Source organism: Colletes latitarsis, chromosome 4 (assembly GCF_051014445.1).
Source record: "Colletes latitarsis isolate SP2378_abdomen chromosome 4, iyColLati1, whole genome shotgun sequence".
Classification (NCBI taxonomy): Eukaryota; Metazoa; Arthropoda; class Insecta; order Hymenoptera; family Colletidae; genus Colletes; species Colletes latitarsis.
The window spans coordinates 36,521,880-36,539,080 of NC_135137.1; the positions used below are offsets into that span (position 1 = coordinate 36,521,880).

General features: G+C 35.2%; 1 protein-coding gene across 2 annotated transcripts; it reads left to right on the plus strand.

The window, feature by feature from the left end:
- Positions 1–346: 346 nt before the first annotated feature.
- Creld (Cysteine rich with EGF like domains) lies at positions 347–2,386 on the plus strand. Of its 2 annotated transcripts, none has more exons than XM_076763226.1 (4): positions 347–788; positions 988–1,645; positions 1,822–1,917; positions 2,009–2,386. In XM_076763226.1, exons 1-4 carry the CDS (start codon positions 621–623, stop codon positions 2,227–2,229), a joined length of 1,143 nt encoding a protein of 380 aa, XP_076619341.1. In that variant the 5' UTR covers positions 347–620; the 3' UTR covers positions 2,230–2,386. The 2 variants fall into 2 exon arrangements, with proteins under 2 accessions (XP_076619341.1, XP_076619342.1); XM_076763227.1 differs by having other exon boundaries at positions 1,989–2,108.
- Positions 2,387–17,201: the final 14,815 nt, after the last annotated feature.

Genomic DNA, 17,201 nt, shown 5'->3' on the forward strand with positions numbered 1-17,201 from the left:
CATACAGCGGCGCGACGGGAAGTTATTGAAACTCGCTATAAATTATCGGGAATTATATAAATTATCGGAATAAGTTATCTTATTTAATTCACAAATTTGATTGCATAATTTTGAGTAGTGTATTTCTCTTCTCAAATTGATAGATTAGTTATACATATGTAGATTTTGATTAATTATTTTAATAATGACATAGACGTTATAATAATATTGGAAAAAATGAGAAAAAAGTAATTATTATTAAAATATAAGGTAAAATTAAAGTAGAATGGGGGAATATTTTTCCAATAAGTTTTTATCAGAATATGTATCAGGAAGATTATGTGGCATTCTTGAATTGGTTTACTTGCATTCATTCGTCAAACACGCGCATGTCCTTTACAAAACACTTGCTTTGTCGTCTGGTCCTTTACTGTCAATCTAGAAAAGTCTGTGCAACCTGTTCCTTATTTTACATATAATTGAAATATTTAGCGCAATTATGACCGTTTACGAAACATTTTATAATTAATTATTTAGTTTTTTAATATTTTTCTATTCCCAAAACGAAGTAAACAGTTTTCTGTCATAGTTTTTGAGTGAATACTGACGTAGAACACTAGCCGGTACATTCGAGTGGAATAATGCGAAAACTCAGTGATATCAACTTTTTTCGGTTGTTAAGTTTGTTTATTTTATTTTATATATTTGCTTACGTAAATTGTGATAAAACACCTTCAAATGAAGAGCTCAAAGCACAGAAGTTTCCACAGTGTGCAGCTTGTAAGATTTTAATAAATAGTTTTAAGAAGGTATGTTGATTTTAAAAAATGTTATTTTATAAATATTGGGTGTTTCTTAATTTTAAAAAAGATATTTCAATTAGAAATATGCCAAATTATAAAGATTAACTTTTTATAAAGGTACTTGTTGCACTATTTTGTAATTCTTCAATGTATTTTCTGTACATCTTTATTGTACAATTTGCAGTTAATAATTTTTTTTAAACAGGCTATAGAAAGAACTAGTCGTGAAAAATTTGATGGTGGTGATAGTGCATGGGAAGAGGATAAATTAGGTTCATATTTAAAAAGTGAAACTAGATTGATAGAAATACAAGAACATTTATGTAAAGAGGTAGAACGTGGTGAAACTCAGTGCCATGCTTTAGCCGAAGAATTAGAAACCGAAATGGAAGATTGGTGGTTCAATCGTCAGCAAGCACATCCAGATATATATGATTATATATGTATTCAACAGACAGAAAGCTGTTGTCCAAAAGATCATTTTGGTCCACAATGTGTACCATGTCCAGGTTTCCCAAACAAAATTTGTAACAATAATGGTAAATGTAAAGGAGCAGGCACTAGAAAAGGAAATGGTGAATGCCTGTGTGATAAAGGCTATGAAGGAGATAATTGTTCAGACTGTACAAATGGATTTTATGAATCCTATAAAGATGAGAATAAATTACTTTGTTCTCAGTGTCATGCTGCTTGTGATGGTCCTTGCAAAGGAGCAGGGCCAAACAATTGTGAAAAATGTATGAAAGGGTGGTACATGTTAGATGATCAAGGTTGTTTTGATATTGATGAATGTAGTACAAGTGATACATATTGCCCTGGCAATCATTTTTGTATTAATAAGGAAGGAGATTATGCATGTTTAAGTAAGTTGTAAGAAATATTTTATATAAACTAGATATGTATATTTAAGAAATATATGTATAATTTTTTTTTACAAATACCTTGCTTATTGTTAGGTGTAGGACAAATAAAGTTTAATACTTTCTTATAGAAAATTTATGAGGTATAACTTAAAAATTAATCATTTTGTGTGATTTAGGTTGTGACAAAGCCTGTAATGGTTGTACAGGTGATGGTCCAGATATGTGTATACAATGTGCAGAAGGATATCATAAGAAGGATTCTTTATGCATAAGTAAGTTTTATAATATATTTATGGTACTATTAGTTTGAAGCATGGATGATAATAATACATGTTTAGTACAGTATGAATTTTTTTATTTTAGATTCTGATATATTGAGCCGCAAACAACAAGAGAATCTTGCACGGTATGCTACATACTTTGGTCTTTGTGTAGCAACATGTATTATTTTCCAACGAAATATTTACATAGCAAGTGTAATTGGATTACTGGTTGGTATATACATATCAGTTTCAGAATACATGATAGCTAATAGTAATGTTCAAGATACAACAACAAATGTAGATATACTAGGACCAGCATAAATAAGCATATAGATACTTTACTAAATGTTTAATTATACTAATAAAATTGTAATGAATATTTTAAACAATAAAAAATGTATAAGTATAAAGAAGCATTATATGTATACTAGTATATTGGTTATTTAAAATTATTAATGTTTCGGGATTTTAAATCCATGGAAAAAAATATCTTGTTGGATTTAAACATAAGATGTATTAATTCGGTAATAATATACAATAAATTTTAATGATAGAAAAAATGAATATTTCTCTTAGTATGAATCATCTATTAACTTGCATTTTTTGCCACTAGGTGGCTGTATGGATGGCGGTTTTCTCACATGAAAGTATGACTTCTGATACTTTTTAAGTAGTTTTGCTTGTGGTAGTAATTTAGCAATACTCATGGTCATATCCATATTTATTTTTTGGAGAAAGCTTACCAGTGACACAGCTTCTTTATTATACAAGTTAACCATAAGTTCCGTGTGGTATTAGATCGGGGGTACAGAAACGTTAAAATGACGTTCGTTGCGACAAACGTCGAATTTCAACGGCCGTTACGGCAAATCGATGCTCGTGTTACCTGCTACATTTCTCGGTATAAAATGGAAAACGTACGTCGACGTATCCCAACATGCATTCTGGCATAAATACGTCGATAAAAAATCAACGCACATTACGACGGACGTTGAAAGTGACGCACGTTCGTAGTGTGTATTTTCTAATGTACAACAATGTATTTCTACATGGGGACGTTGTAACATCCGTGGCAACGCACGTCGTTTTAACGTTCGTGTGCCCCCGCCCAAAAAGAGTATATAATTTAATAATACATTTTTGGATATTTCACTTTTATTTCGAGATACGAAGGGTGTTGTACTCCTGAATTTTTCAATCATAGTATGTGTAAAAAAATATCATTTAACGAATGCGATTTGGAAAGTGTTGAATATAATCCTTAATCACAGTTCTCAACCTGTTCCCTACCAAGCTGCTTTTGATCAATATGTGTCATTTGTATTCCATGAGTACCGAAAATGGTATGTGCTATAAGGTTTAATAAATCTGCAAAATTTACCTATTTTTTTCTGTTTGTGTATTGAAAATTTATTTGTTACCGTAACAAAAATTGAGAAACAATTTTTAGTTTTATGCTTGGTAAATTTCATGCGTAATATGTTTTCAGTAACGAAAATAAAATTGTTATTTATGATTTTTGTGCTTATTATTATGACGTGCATAATTTATTATAAATTTAATCAAGTTACTATAGGTGTTTAATTATTCACTATTTCAGTTTCTAATTAGGTGGGTAACATATTTTGTGGTATTGCAATTTTTGGCCGCTAGATGACTATAGATACTTACAGTTTCTCGCAATCGAATCAATTTTTCTTCCATATACATTCAAAAAATATGTCGGAAACAATATGCAATACTTAGTGAGAAAAACATATCCATATTAACAATTTTTTGATGGTTTGTTGTGATAACAGACGCCGTTAGATACTTAAATATATAATAGCAATGCTATATTTGCGTAACAATAGTTAACATCAACATGTAGATATATCTAGTAAAATTCTAAAGTATATAACTACCAATAACCCTTGACTACTTACGTATAAACAAATTAACTGTGCATCTTTATGAAATAAACATTCAGTTAGCATGCTTTCTGCAGTAGAAGGAAATAAAACAAAATGTTAACTTATCAAAACGCACTCCACAAATTGAATAGCAGTATACACATTTATAATAACTGAATCATTAAAACATGATATAGATAATTAACCAAGTGGACGACTTGAAATACTTTTAAAAGAACCAATTTTAGATTCTCAAAAAAAAGTTTATCCGATTCAAAAAATAATATTAAATCTGGTTTAACTGTTGAAAACAAATATGAAAAGTAATCAGTTTTTGATCAAGAGCAACGTCATTTCATTTGATAAAGTGAAGTTTAATAGAATTTTATCGATCAGGCATTTTTAGCATTGGATTCATAAAGCGGCAAATCTCTTCGACAAAGACGCATCAAACGAGCAGTGTAGCACATATAAAATTCTTTTATTATAGGTGTTTATGGCAAAATGTGTTGTTGAACTATTTCACCAAATAAAAGAATTTAAGAAGTGGTGCTTGAATAAGTACGCAAAATTTATGAAGATAATCGTTAGATGATTTCTCGCGTGGTGTTTCAAAATCGGATAATTCATTCGCTGTTTCAGCTCAAGATAATCTCTCAGATCCCCATTATTAGAGACTATAGAGAGCCAAATAGCGAATGATCAATCATAATAGACTCGCTATACAAACATGAGTTAGAAAAGATGAAATGAGGAATTATAAGTCATAAAGCGAACAAAAATTATCAACGCAGTTTCAAATATCAAAGAAACGAAACCTTGAATTTAACAAATTATCTAAGGAAGGTAGAGAAAATGAAAACGAAATGCCATATCTGCTGTGCAAGAAGGTTTATTCGAATATCGGTAAATTTGATGGTTTGATGAAATGCCTTGAATGCGGGAGATGAAATCACAAGGAGTGTACTGTATGAGCTGAAGACGATTTAGAACAATGTGTGAGTGTTCCTTGTTTTAGACAAATATAACAATACTTAGTTTTATTCTCGTTAATATCTGATTTTATTCTATAAGTCGACATGGAATCATATATTTCCCATCTTATACATTTTGGACATTTGTATGCATTTCTAGACTAGTACAATAGTGATTGCATAGATGGCATTTAGAATAGTCGGGTTTCTCGAAAGAAAAACTGTACGTTTGCTATATCATATACAATAACTGAATTTTTAACAGAATGCAATACTCAGTGTGATTATCATATCCATTGTATTAATTTTTGGAGGGGGAGACTCAAACACCGTCCTTAATCAAATTTGGAAAAATATAGCATATCCTGGTCAATTAAAAGCCAGTGAATGGAGGTAGTCGTCTAGTTCTTGTAAAACTTTAGTCTTGTGTATAATGTTTTTTATTACTCAAACTAATTTTAACCTTCTTACATCCGGCACCAAGAATTTGCAAATTCGATAAATGTTAGAAATGAGAATTCTGGTGATAATTAAACTGGAACAATAATAACATTCATGAATCAAGCTTAGATTATAATTACCATTGTTGCTACGCAACACATTCATGGTTTAGATATAAGGGGGACAATGTTGAAGATATTTATACAATTTTGAGTAATATATTTAATACAGATACAAATACAACAATTGAAAATATTAATTCAAATTCAAAGAATGTATTATTTTCAATCATTGTTATATATGTTCAGTTGCTATTTATGAGTGATTTTAAGAGATTAAGTAAGATATGAGTAGGAATATGTTTTTAAAAATAGAAATAAAATTTAGATGTAAAATATTAATCATCTTTTATTCGATGATTTTTAAATAATCAAAATTGTTGTCATATTGGTCGTTCCACATTTTTTTCTGTACAGACTGTTAAAAAAAAATGAAATCAGAAGAGAGTTGGTTTCCACGTACCCCCTGCTTTTAACCCCTAGAGATTGCTGGCACCTGGACCAAAAACCGTTCACCCTTCCAACTTTTTAGTTCCCCCTTTCCTCTGTTCAAAGGTCCTGGTTCGTAACTTTACCCTCCGCGTCGCTCGAAGGGTTGTTTTAAATAATAATAACACAACCCCGATCAGAAGAAGGAACGCTATGTGTGTCAGAGTTCAGTACGTTACTGGTATAAGACTCGTGCTGTTCTCTAGAACGTTGACGCGGTGATATCGTAGAAACAACGTTGAAACTAATTTTTTAAGTTTCAAGATCTGTGAATATTTAATTTATACAAAACATTCGTATAAAAATCCTCACAATTTTGTTTAATCTTCCAGTGATACGTGATTTAATAAGGTGTTGTGTGCAAAAAATTACGATCTTTCGAAAGCAAGCACGTGTAACTTTAACTGTGCAATTATAAAATATTCAACATGTGTCTTATGTGTGAGTAAATTTGTATACATTAAACAGAATTTAAATGAATCGCAAACATGTTTCTGATATTAAGTTTTTATAATAATTGTGGGAAAGTATTGAATATTTAAAAAGAAAGTTAGTTATGAAAATGAAAATCAATCACTACTTGTATACATAACAGAGCAATTCAATTGCCTTCATACTTTCCGTATTTTCAACAATATAAAAATTGCTACACAAAATTTTTTCGTAATTAGATAATTATGTTGTAGACAGGAAAATATTATTTATATTCATAAATTATAAAATTATACATTTTTATCGTTACGAGTATGAAATATAAATAAAATGAGCGAAGTTCGTTTTCTACAGTTTATAAAATAATTCTGATAATATATGTGTATTTAAGGTAGGTTACTTGTAAGAAGTATGTAAAAAGGTGCAGTTGTTTCTACTATAAATTCTTGTGGGTTATTTATTTATAATATATCCAATATAAATGCTATAATACAAAAATTGTACAACGTCTTCGAATGATTTGGCTCAATCATTAGAGCCAATGCTTGGCACGTGTGATGATAGGAACAAAATCCAGCGTATTAAGGTTTAAAAAAAGCAGTGGGTTACCCATATAACGCTACAGAAAAGGGGGTTAGATAGATTTTTAGGGGTAACATTTTATCCCTAACCGTGTCATCCCTTCTATTCAACGCAATCGTTCTTAAAAAATGTGCCAGAGTGAGTTTACGAAAAAGGAAACTTATCGATGTTCTAAAATTCTTTGCAGTAATTTCACATTCAATATTCTTATGTTGCTAAAAAAATTACATTTTTTATAGATACGACAAAAATACAATTTATGGATAAAGATGAATTTAAAATACATATTTCTTTACTTTATTAATTTTAATATAATGACAGAATTACATATACAAGGTGTTCGGCCACCCCTGGGAAAAATTTTAATGGGGGATTCTGGAGGCCAAAATAAGACGAAAATCAAGAATACCGATTTGTTGATGGAGGTTTCGTTAAAAAGTTATTAACAATTAAATTAAAAAATTTCAAATCGTTCTGGAAAAATTATTTTCGGTTGCGGGGGTCAATTACAATCATTTTTTACGAATACACATATCCCCGAAATCCTACCCTCCTTCGAGAAAAAAATTCGAGAAGGTGAGAAATATTTCGACAAAATTAAAAAATTTCAAATCGTTCTAAAAAAATTATTTTCGGTTGCGGGGGTCAAGTACAATCATTTTTGGTCATTATACATACCCTCGAAATCCTACCCAGTTTCGAGGAAAAAATTCCTTACCGAAAATCTAATGTGAGGTCAGAAATGCTTCCCTGAAATTTCATGCGAATCTTTAAAACACCATAACTTCTGAACGGATTGGACGATTTCAATGTTCAAAAAGTTAAACGACGCGTATTTTGGTGGAGAATATGTACAAATCGCAAAAATATTCGAAAAGTTGGTCCTTGAGCCCGCAAAATGAGAAAAACCCCATAAAAATGGTCAAAACTTCAAACGACCATAACTCCTACAATAGTGAATATATTTCAATGAAACTTTTTTCTGAAGTAGAGCTCATGGGTACCTACAAAAAAGTATTAGACAACTTTTCTGTAGGACGTCAAACAAAGTTACTAAAAATGAAAAAGGTATTTTTAAGAAAAATCGACAGGGGGTAGGTGCTTAAATTTTTCAACGAAAAAAAAAATTTTTAATTAATTCTGAAAAAATTATTTTCGGTTGCGGGGGTCAAATACAATCATTTTTGGTAAATAGACATACCCTCGAAATCTTACCCACTTTCGAGAAAAAAATTCAGAATTGGCGGAACTGTAAACGTTAATAACTTCTTAACGAAGCCACCATCAACAAATTGGTATTCTTGATTTTCGTCTTATTTTGGCCTCTAGAATCTCCCATTAAAATTTTTCCCAGGGCTGAACACCCTGTATAAGTAACAATAAAAATATTGCTAGAACAATAATAAAAGGTTTAAAGAGTTAATAATGTTATAAAATACATTATATTGTATGTTATTGATTACAATATACATAAATAATGTAGAAACAGGAAATAATTCTCGTTGTTTAGATGGCTGTGAAATTAATTATTTAAATACTATTATTTTAAAGAGACTATCGTTTCCTATATCGGCCCAATATGGTGACTGTCCACTATTGTTATGCGCCATTTTCTTACTCTAACAGTCATCGAAAAACCTGACAGAAGGTCGGAAGTAGCCAGGGGTTGCTTGGACAATATACTGATCTCTGGAAACGGATTCGAGGGGGTGCGCGCAAGGATCGCCTTTTACCCTCCTAGTCCGACAGCCCATTGGTCAGATCAAACTCTGTCCCTGGACAGGACTATCGATTATTTGCTGTCGATTTCCAAAGGCTACCTGCAGGATAATTTTAACAATGTGGCAGGAGGTGTGGTCTGTCCTGCAAACGAGCAACACCTACTAGTTCTTTTAAAAATATCTATATAAATTATCTGATTAACCAAATTGTTCTGAACTATTAAGATAGTTAATTTTAAGTATTTTAAATTTGTCTTTATCCTAAGATAGGTATCTGTGTTAATTATTATGAAAACTATTTAATATGCTTTTAAATAGACTACTTTTGCCACTCATATTTTTATTTATTACAGAAAACATTTATATTATACTAAATCTACTTTGACTATTTATCGTTCCCTCCTCGTACGTGACGTATATTTTACAAAACGTTAAAAATTAAAGTATGAACATTTATGCAAAGGAACTTTATATTAGATTTTATTTTCTAGAAATTTTAACGGAAACGAGATCGCTTCTACTAACCTACTTTTCCGAAATATAGTATTCTGCATTTCTACGTGGGAATGTTTTACTTTTCATATAGTGAAATGAAAACAGTCCTCGTCGAGTATCATCGCTTTGTATCTCTTTGATGTTTTATAGGCCACGGTAAAAAGACTTGACTGAAAATCTCGAAAATTAATAAACTTTAATAGGGAACAGAGGTTTCGTAGTTGAATGAACATAAGTAAAAATTATAATGTTGATCAAACGTTGAGAAATTCATTACGACATACATCTTGTGGTAGGTGTCTACTACAGATACAAATTTTTCGTTTTTTCCTTCTTTTCTCCATCTCAAAGCAAATAGAATCAAACAGGACAGAGTATGTGTACCAATAGCATAGTTTTGCAATAAGAAAAATGTTTAAGAAATTTAATAAAATTCATATGGTGTCTATTCAACACATCTTTTGAAATAAACATATAATTAGATGTTCACTAAGCCTACTTATTACAATCAAGCAAGTAAAACATGTGTGATTTTAATTAATAATTCGCGTTGTGATATACAGTGAAATTTTGTGCGGGAAATAGTTTAATACGCTTCAAGGAAAATGTGATCCCATTTTTATTACCCCAACTAGAAGTGAAAACGTGTAAAAGTGACTTTTTAATGTGATTTAAACGAAACCAACGTCTTATGAAACCTAATATCGTAAATATGAAAAACTTTTATATAATAAAGAAATCAGAAAGTTCATAGGTATGTAAAAATAAATAATACAATAATTGTTAATTAGAATCAGATAGTTATAGTAAAAGAAAACGTTGGAAAATGTTATATTCATACGTGCTTGTGTGTATTAAATTAAAAATATCAAGTTTTCCAAATAATATGCTACAAACAAACGATTATCGTCATAAGTATAGATGAAGAAGTCCCGAAAAAGATAATGGTCATCGCGTGAAGACGCCATTTTGTCTCTGTAATTGTGTCGGGACGCCTGTGGAAATGTGGACCCGTGATACCCACGCGCGCGTGTGCTGCGTGCTCGAGGAGGGTGAGGACGCGTGTGGGGGCGTTGGATCACGTGACCATGGCAGATACGGTTTTGGATTGGCTGGTCGATGGCCGATGACGCAATAAACCAGACGACGCGCGGGCTGCTTAGGACGAGTGGAACTGATCGACGACAGCCTGACGAACGTATCCACCCACTCACACACACATGCGTGCCGGATGCGTGGACAGCTCTCAGCACAGTGGAAATGTGTTTTTAAATGCGTATCCATCTTTGTTTTCGATACAGTCGACAGTGCTCTGACCGATCTTGATTGATAAGTAGAAATCTCTATCATTTGTTTCATTTTTCAAATAGATAAGCATATTTGTTCCTTCTTTACTCCATCAGTTTGAATTTTTTAAACATTAGGATTTGTCTAGAAACACATATTTTACTTATGCAAACAATAGAGCTTCAGTTTCCTTTGTTTCGAGCTTCCACTTATCAAAATAGAGCATCAAGTATGGGCTAACGAATGAGACTGAAAAACGTGTTGATAGACACTTCTTTTATAATTTCTAACATTTATGATTGTTTCGTTAAATGTTCTAAGACATTAAGAATACACGATAACAAATAATTTGTATATTTGCTTTAGTAGATCGAAAAGATTGAGGTTGACAAATAATTCTACCTATCGAGGTAGTACCGTATCGATATATCGCGCAACCGATATCGAAGATCGTATTTAGCGCAATGCAACGGTTATTGCTTCGATTCGTCACGCCTGAGTCAAACAGACTTATCTTGCCATCTGTATCTAAAACAACCATCGGTTCGTGTTCTCGAGTAATCGTTGAACAAATTGATGATAGATTATCGAAGAAGTATCGTGGGATTTAAAAAAAAAAAGGTATAAGGGTCTTTGTAGTGGGGGTAACGAACCACAGGAGAAAGATCGGGCACGAGTGTTCCTTCAGCATTCCGTCACGGGCGCTCGTGATCGACGGAAGTATCGTGTCGGCGTGAAAGAGATTTCATCGGGAATGATCGAAAAAAGATCGATCGAAACGATACCGTTCGAGGCAGAACGACCGTATCGCGTGTCCAGAGGTCAACGGTGTTCGTCATCGTCCAAAATCCATCATCGAGAATCTATCAGAACCACAACACAGCATCCTAACCTCACTCGATACCTTTTGAACATGACAGGAAGTGCAAGGGTCCCGGAAGATTCTACGAAACCAGGTATTTTCAATCTAATAATAATAATAATAGTAACTTATTTTGGAAGGAGTCAAATTTCGTATATATTTCATACGATACTTACGACCCTCGTGGTTGGTTCCTTGCTTAGTATAATAAATTGACACTTCTCGGTGTAAGAATTATTAAAAATGGTATCGAAGGAGTACTTTTCACACAAATAAGTATGTGGAACTGTGCGTTGAAATATATGAATCTGAATGTGAGATATGAATGTGAAAGCCATGTCTAGAAAATGTAGAGGTGACATTTTCTTAATCTACTATTATACGTGTATATAATTTGTTCGTAATTAACATCGATCTGTCACAAATCACTTCTAACTACAGAAAATAAGAATAGTAACATTAGAATCGATATTGGACGTTCAAAAAAATAGAACTTGTGCAGTTTACTTCTTCTCTATAAATTATGAGATTTTTTCGTATGAAAATTGACGAATCCAAACCTAACCTAGACCGGTCTGAGCACAAGTCACGCAAGACTTAAAAAATTTTTTCAATAATAGTTTGAGAGGTACAGTTCGGTTCTCAAAACTTGATATATCCTCCAGATAGGCGAACCCATAATTATTTTAAGCAGTATATAATAATTATTCCAGTTTTCATTATATTAACCTCCCTTAGGCTGTTATTAAATTTTCATTCTTGGCTCTTATCTCTGCACAAATTCTCGATGCAATAAAGATAATGTAGATATTGTACTTACGAGTCGTTACTTTTAATAATTGAGGCCATCGACATGTCTAGTCGAATTCTCTTTTTTCATATTAATTGCAACGCATAAATTCGGCGGAAGCGTATCGAGAGAGACGAATTAAAAAAAATGATAGAGACCGAAAAAAGCTAAATATTCTTACAGGAGCACGTTGCATGAATTGAATTTCGCACGATACAAGACGCATAATTATCTTTTCGCCATATGCGCTCTGTCAGCATACTTCTTAATTGACGTTAACAGGTTTCCTTCCTGCATGAATATTTTCACTCCAGATCGTTTTTGCAAGATAAAGAGTCTGTTTCACGATGATGACGTCACTAGACGAGTATAACGACCCCTCCATGGTTCATATATTATCATGCTATTATAATTGAACCGTGCTTTCGGTGCACTAATTGAGAGCATAATTAATTAGGGTATGGACTAGCCACCGATTCGAATACCGTTCCGAATTGTTCGTAACCGACTATTTGCTAAAAGCCGACCGCGTTAAATACCGCCTACTGAGAATTAAGCAGCGGCTATCTGCTAGATATAATTGCATTTGAAATGCAATTCCGTTAAACGTTGATCTAAGCATTTGATAATTGCAACCTGGTATCGAGGAACCGTTTAGGCTATTTATACTTTCGCCCGTTGTATCGTTCATTGTATCGTACGTCTCGTACGAATTGTTTGTGTTTCATTAACGGGTCGTATGCATATCAATACTGTATACATATAAACAGAATTAATTATGCAATTGAAATAAATTACTATATACACAGTGGGTCACTGTAGCATTTGAATGCCTGGCGTTCAAGAACTTTGGCGGAGTGTACAAATTAAATTGTTAATTTTTCAATATTCTTTCTTGTTTTTCCCGAGTTCCGGAAGCAGTACGATTAAAATAAAACGTAGATATTGCAAATTTTATTGCGCTTACAAATCGTTTCAAATTCCAACGGGACTTTTACTCGCGATATAATTCAAAATGAATATTCATAATACGAAAGTCACGCGTTTCGAAATCCCATTAGTTGCAACGCGTTAGATTTTCAAACTATATTATTATTCAAATTTCGTCGTATCAACGGATCGTTCGCAATTTCAAAAAAACTCGAAAGTTGCGAAAAAGTAGAAAGCGACGATTTTATCAGGGACAGAAAATAATTCACGATTAAACATGCGTAATCCCACAGGTGGAATTGCAAATAGATCGGAAGAAAAATTGCATCACGTTCTCTTGCGCGTGAAATGCACCTGTAAATTATAGATTATCGGTTCGAATCTTAAAGTAAAGCAACTTATTCGATCGTAGATAACAAAAGACCTTGTTGATCGGTCAATGTTCTCGCTTTCGAATTTATGAAAATCGATCAAGGTTCATTTTGTATCGGGAACGGTCTTGTTCGTAAAAACAAAATCGGTTTTTGCGAACAAAACGGTGAGATGCTTTTTAGCAGATTGGTCGAGCCGGTGTGATTCGACACGGAACATTTTTACCTTTTCTTGGCTCCGATTTTTCTTCGTTCCGCTTCACCGTCGTCGTTCGCTGGACCACGTTCGATCGCTTTCTCGAACGCATTAACATGATCGTTCTCGCGAATCAGGGAATAATTGAAACGAACGTATTTGTGGAAAAAGTCATTCTCGATCCCTTTGCTTATTTCCATGCGTGCAATGGCAGAAAAATGGTCTTCAAAGTGTCTTTCACGGTTTAAAAATAATTGTACACCTCCAGCCCGCAATACGGTAGCAATGTGCAAATTGGCCCGCGGGCCAAAACGGGTTTGACGTGCCTGAGTTATGGCCTTCTGAAGAGTACACTGTACGCGTCAAAATATAATGTAAAACTTTAAAGTCATTTTTCTCCGAACCGATCTTTCTTGACTCGATGTTAATAAAAAGTTTGAGAATTTTACAAAATTACTGCAATTGATACTTTCAATTTTTTTAAATTCCAATGATTTACAGCTTAAACTTTTAGTCATAGTAGCCATTTTGAATTTCGTGTAATGATCTATTTCCAATATACACGTTCCTGAGACTCATTTATCGCTCAGTAAGCTGTATAGCAATTATCAATTTCTTGCTTCATCACCTATCATCGAGTTCACGTTTTAGAATTCGTAAGTCATTCTATAAATTCTGTTTTGGACTTATTTGGCGTTTCCACGACCAGCAAGAAGCCTGGTGCCGCTATTAAAATGCACGAAGTCGGTGTTATTCGTCCCGGGGAAGGCGTATTTCGCGTTTTATCGATTCCAGGCATTAGTGTTCCGCCAAGTGTGTCGAGAAATTTCGTTCGACGCCTGAAAGAAAGTACCGTAATTGCCTTTCGTTGCGTTATCCTTCTCGATACGGCGCAAAAACGTGGCCAGAAAAATGGCGGGGCCCGCAATCCGCTCCGTTCGGCTATGACTCATTGGTAATAATCATCTTTACGACGCTATCGCAGACTCACTAATTTCACCTGACGGTTTACGACCACCTGGCCTCGTTTTTCATATCGAAACTAACGCGATGACGGAACATCGTACGACATTGTTCGAATCTCGTGAATGGGCACCGCGGTACAGCGAAATCGTCCGATACAGCATTCCAGGCTAATTATTTGTCGAGTCGAACGAAATTGTGTTCCAGTAATTCGCTCGATTCGAGGTTTCCCAGCTGAAAAGTCGATACGATTCCTTGCTAGCTCCGATCGTCCTCGATACGATTAAGGAGGTTGAAAAGACCTCGGCATCTTTACTTTTTTTTTTCATCGATCACCTCGAGGCTGCTGTCTCTGTCGACTCGTAACTTCTTTATTGACGAAGATCTTAATTCTCTTATAGATTCACGGTTGAAAATTTCATTTGTTCCAAGGTAATTCGTCCCTGAGGAGATTACTCTGTACAGTAAATTCTGCATCGCAAAGTATCATCACTTTTATACCAACTTACCACGTGTGCTCTCGCGTTCGAGTTAACTCAGATAACGTGCTCTACGCGCCGTGGATCGTATTCGTGTTACGTCGCTGTAATACGACAAGCAATATGTAATATGATAAATGATAGTAGCCATAATAATAGCGGCAGCAGTATGTTACACAACAATTACTTTCCGACTGGCCCTGACACGAAAATGAGCGCATAAATCTTCGGGAGAAGCTGAAAATAAATGCATTAGTATCGGTAAGAATCGGTCGAAGGTATGGTCGTGGAATCGTAAATGTAATTATTGCGGTACAACTGTGATTTTAATGGGATATTCAAGTGTCTAAGTCACGTGTTGCCCGCACGAATGACCGCAGATTACCCATCCCGCGATTACGCTCTTGACATTAACATTCGTTTTTCCCCATTGGTAGATTTCCCCAACGCGTAGGTGGATTGGGTTGTGAGTGATTGGTAGATATGTATTCTGGTGGGCGTGACAAAGTAACTTCCATCTCCGGAAGAGGGAACCTTTCTAATTTTTCCTGGTATTCTGGGAAACCAGTGTGTCGCGGCTAACGACCAGAGGACCTCTTGTATCCAAGACAAGCACATCTGTCGAAAAATATCAATTCGCGATGAAATAATCACCGAGAAGCGTTCCTCGAATCCACAATTTGCCTAGCAACGAACACAACGAAAGAAAAGCTTTGCATCGATGCAACCACGTCGGTGCACCAAAGCGCAGTCGAGCTCTGATTCCGCGACGAATCCGATTTCAATCAAGAGTATCGCCTCGAAACGGATTTTTCCCTTGCTTCGAAACAACGAGTTCAATTTAGACCTTAAACGTTCAGCTATTGTTCCGTCTGGATCGATCGAACCTTCAAAGTCTCGACCTGGGCGCGCAAAAAAATACTTCTTTCCTCCTTTACGGTGGAAAAAAAAAGGAAACACGAAGACATTAGGTTCCTGCACGAGGTCCCCGCGTGCTATCACCACCTGGATCGTATTGTTCTCCCGGATGCATTCATCAAATAAATTGCTTTCATCGGGCCAAGTGTCGGGTTAGCCACTCGATTCGCGCGGTTGTTACTTTGTTGTCGTCCGATTAGACGACAGACGCGGAATTTTTAGTAACGGTCGACCGGAGAGAGAGTCGCGTTCCGTTTTTTTTTTACTAAAGGGGGGAAGGGGGCAAATTGTAGCCGTAGGGGTGAAAAGCTTCGCGTCATCGGTGTTGCTTGCTCTCGCAAGATGGTTCCTGGCTGGCGAAAAAAGGGAGCATTACCGTTGCTTATCCCTATCCTGACCTATGGTTACCATGGTGACGCACGCGGCCAATCCCACCCTTTACGTTAGGGGAGTCCTCCAAGGACCACGGGAAATTTCATTTCTCTCCGATCAGGGGAAAAAAATATATAGCTAACCGCGTTTTTTCCCCCCGTCACCCGTATCCGGGCAATTTTCGATCCATTTCGTCATCGATTTTTTCTACTTTTTTGAAACCACAACGAAACACATAATTTCAAGATTATCAATTTAGAAAAAGACCAATCGGTAAGAGAATTCTCCAAAAATTTAAGGACCACAGCTATCGTAACACGGTGACCCCGCGTATTCTTATAAAACAGTTCGAAGATCAAATTCTTCGAGGGTCTTACGATGCAATTATAGAGATTTAAACTGGAAACTCGGGGCGGTGAAGTGTGCACAGCTGCGAAAACAGATCTCCGCGATGTCGCAAGTTTGTTCGTCCTCGTCAAAAATTGCGATGGAAGTCCTTTGGTCGGCGGTTTCCGGTAAACGTTTCCGAGGACTGGGTGCTCGACCGTGTTTCCAACGTCGCAATCGCGACTCGGGGAAAGTTTCTAATTAAGCCAGCAAATATTAAGTCCTGTCCGCGAGCCACTCGAAACTCGGCTGCGGCTACCTTCGGCCCTTCCGCGTCTTCGCAAACTGACTTTACGGTCGCGGTTCCTCCGGCTTCGAAGTTTGCACCACACTTGGTGGAAGACCGGTTCGACGTCTGGTTGGTGTACAACGCGTACGTACACGCGCCTCCACAGTCGCAACATTAGGTTATCGAAGTCCTGGGTGAGAACTGGCCTTCGAACGTCAACAGCGACGAGGCTTCCTGACGAAATCGTCTTTTTCACCTAGCTATTGGCCTCGAATCGCTTCTTCGATGGACCGTTCATTGCTTGTTCTTGCCGGGGAGTCCCTTCCTGATATCTTATTGCTCGAAAGTTTGAGTGCATCCTGTCGCAAGTTTTTGCCAAATTCAAAAGTCATAATTTCCTTCCTTCAGTTGGATATTTTTCTGA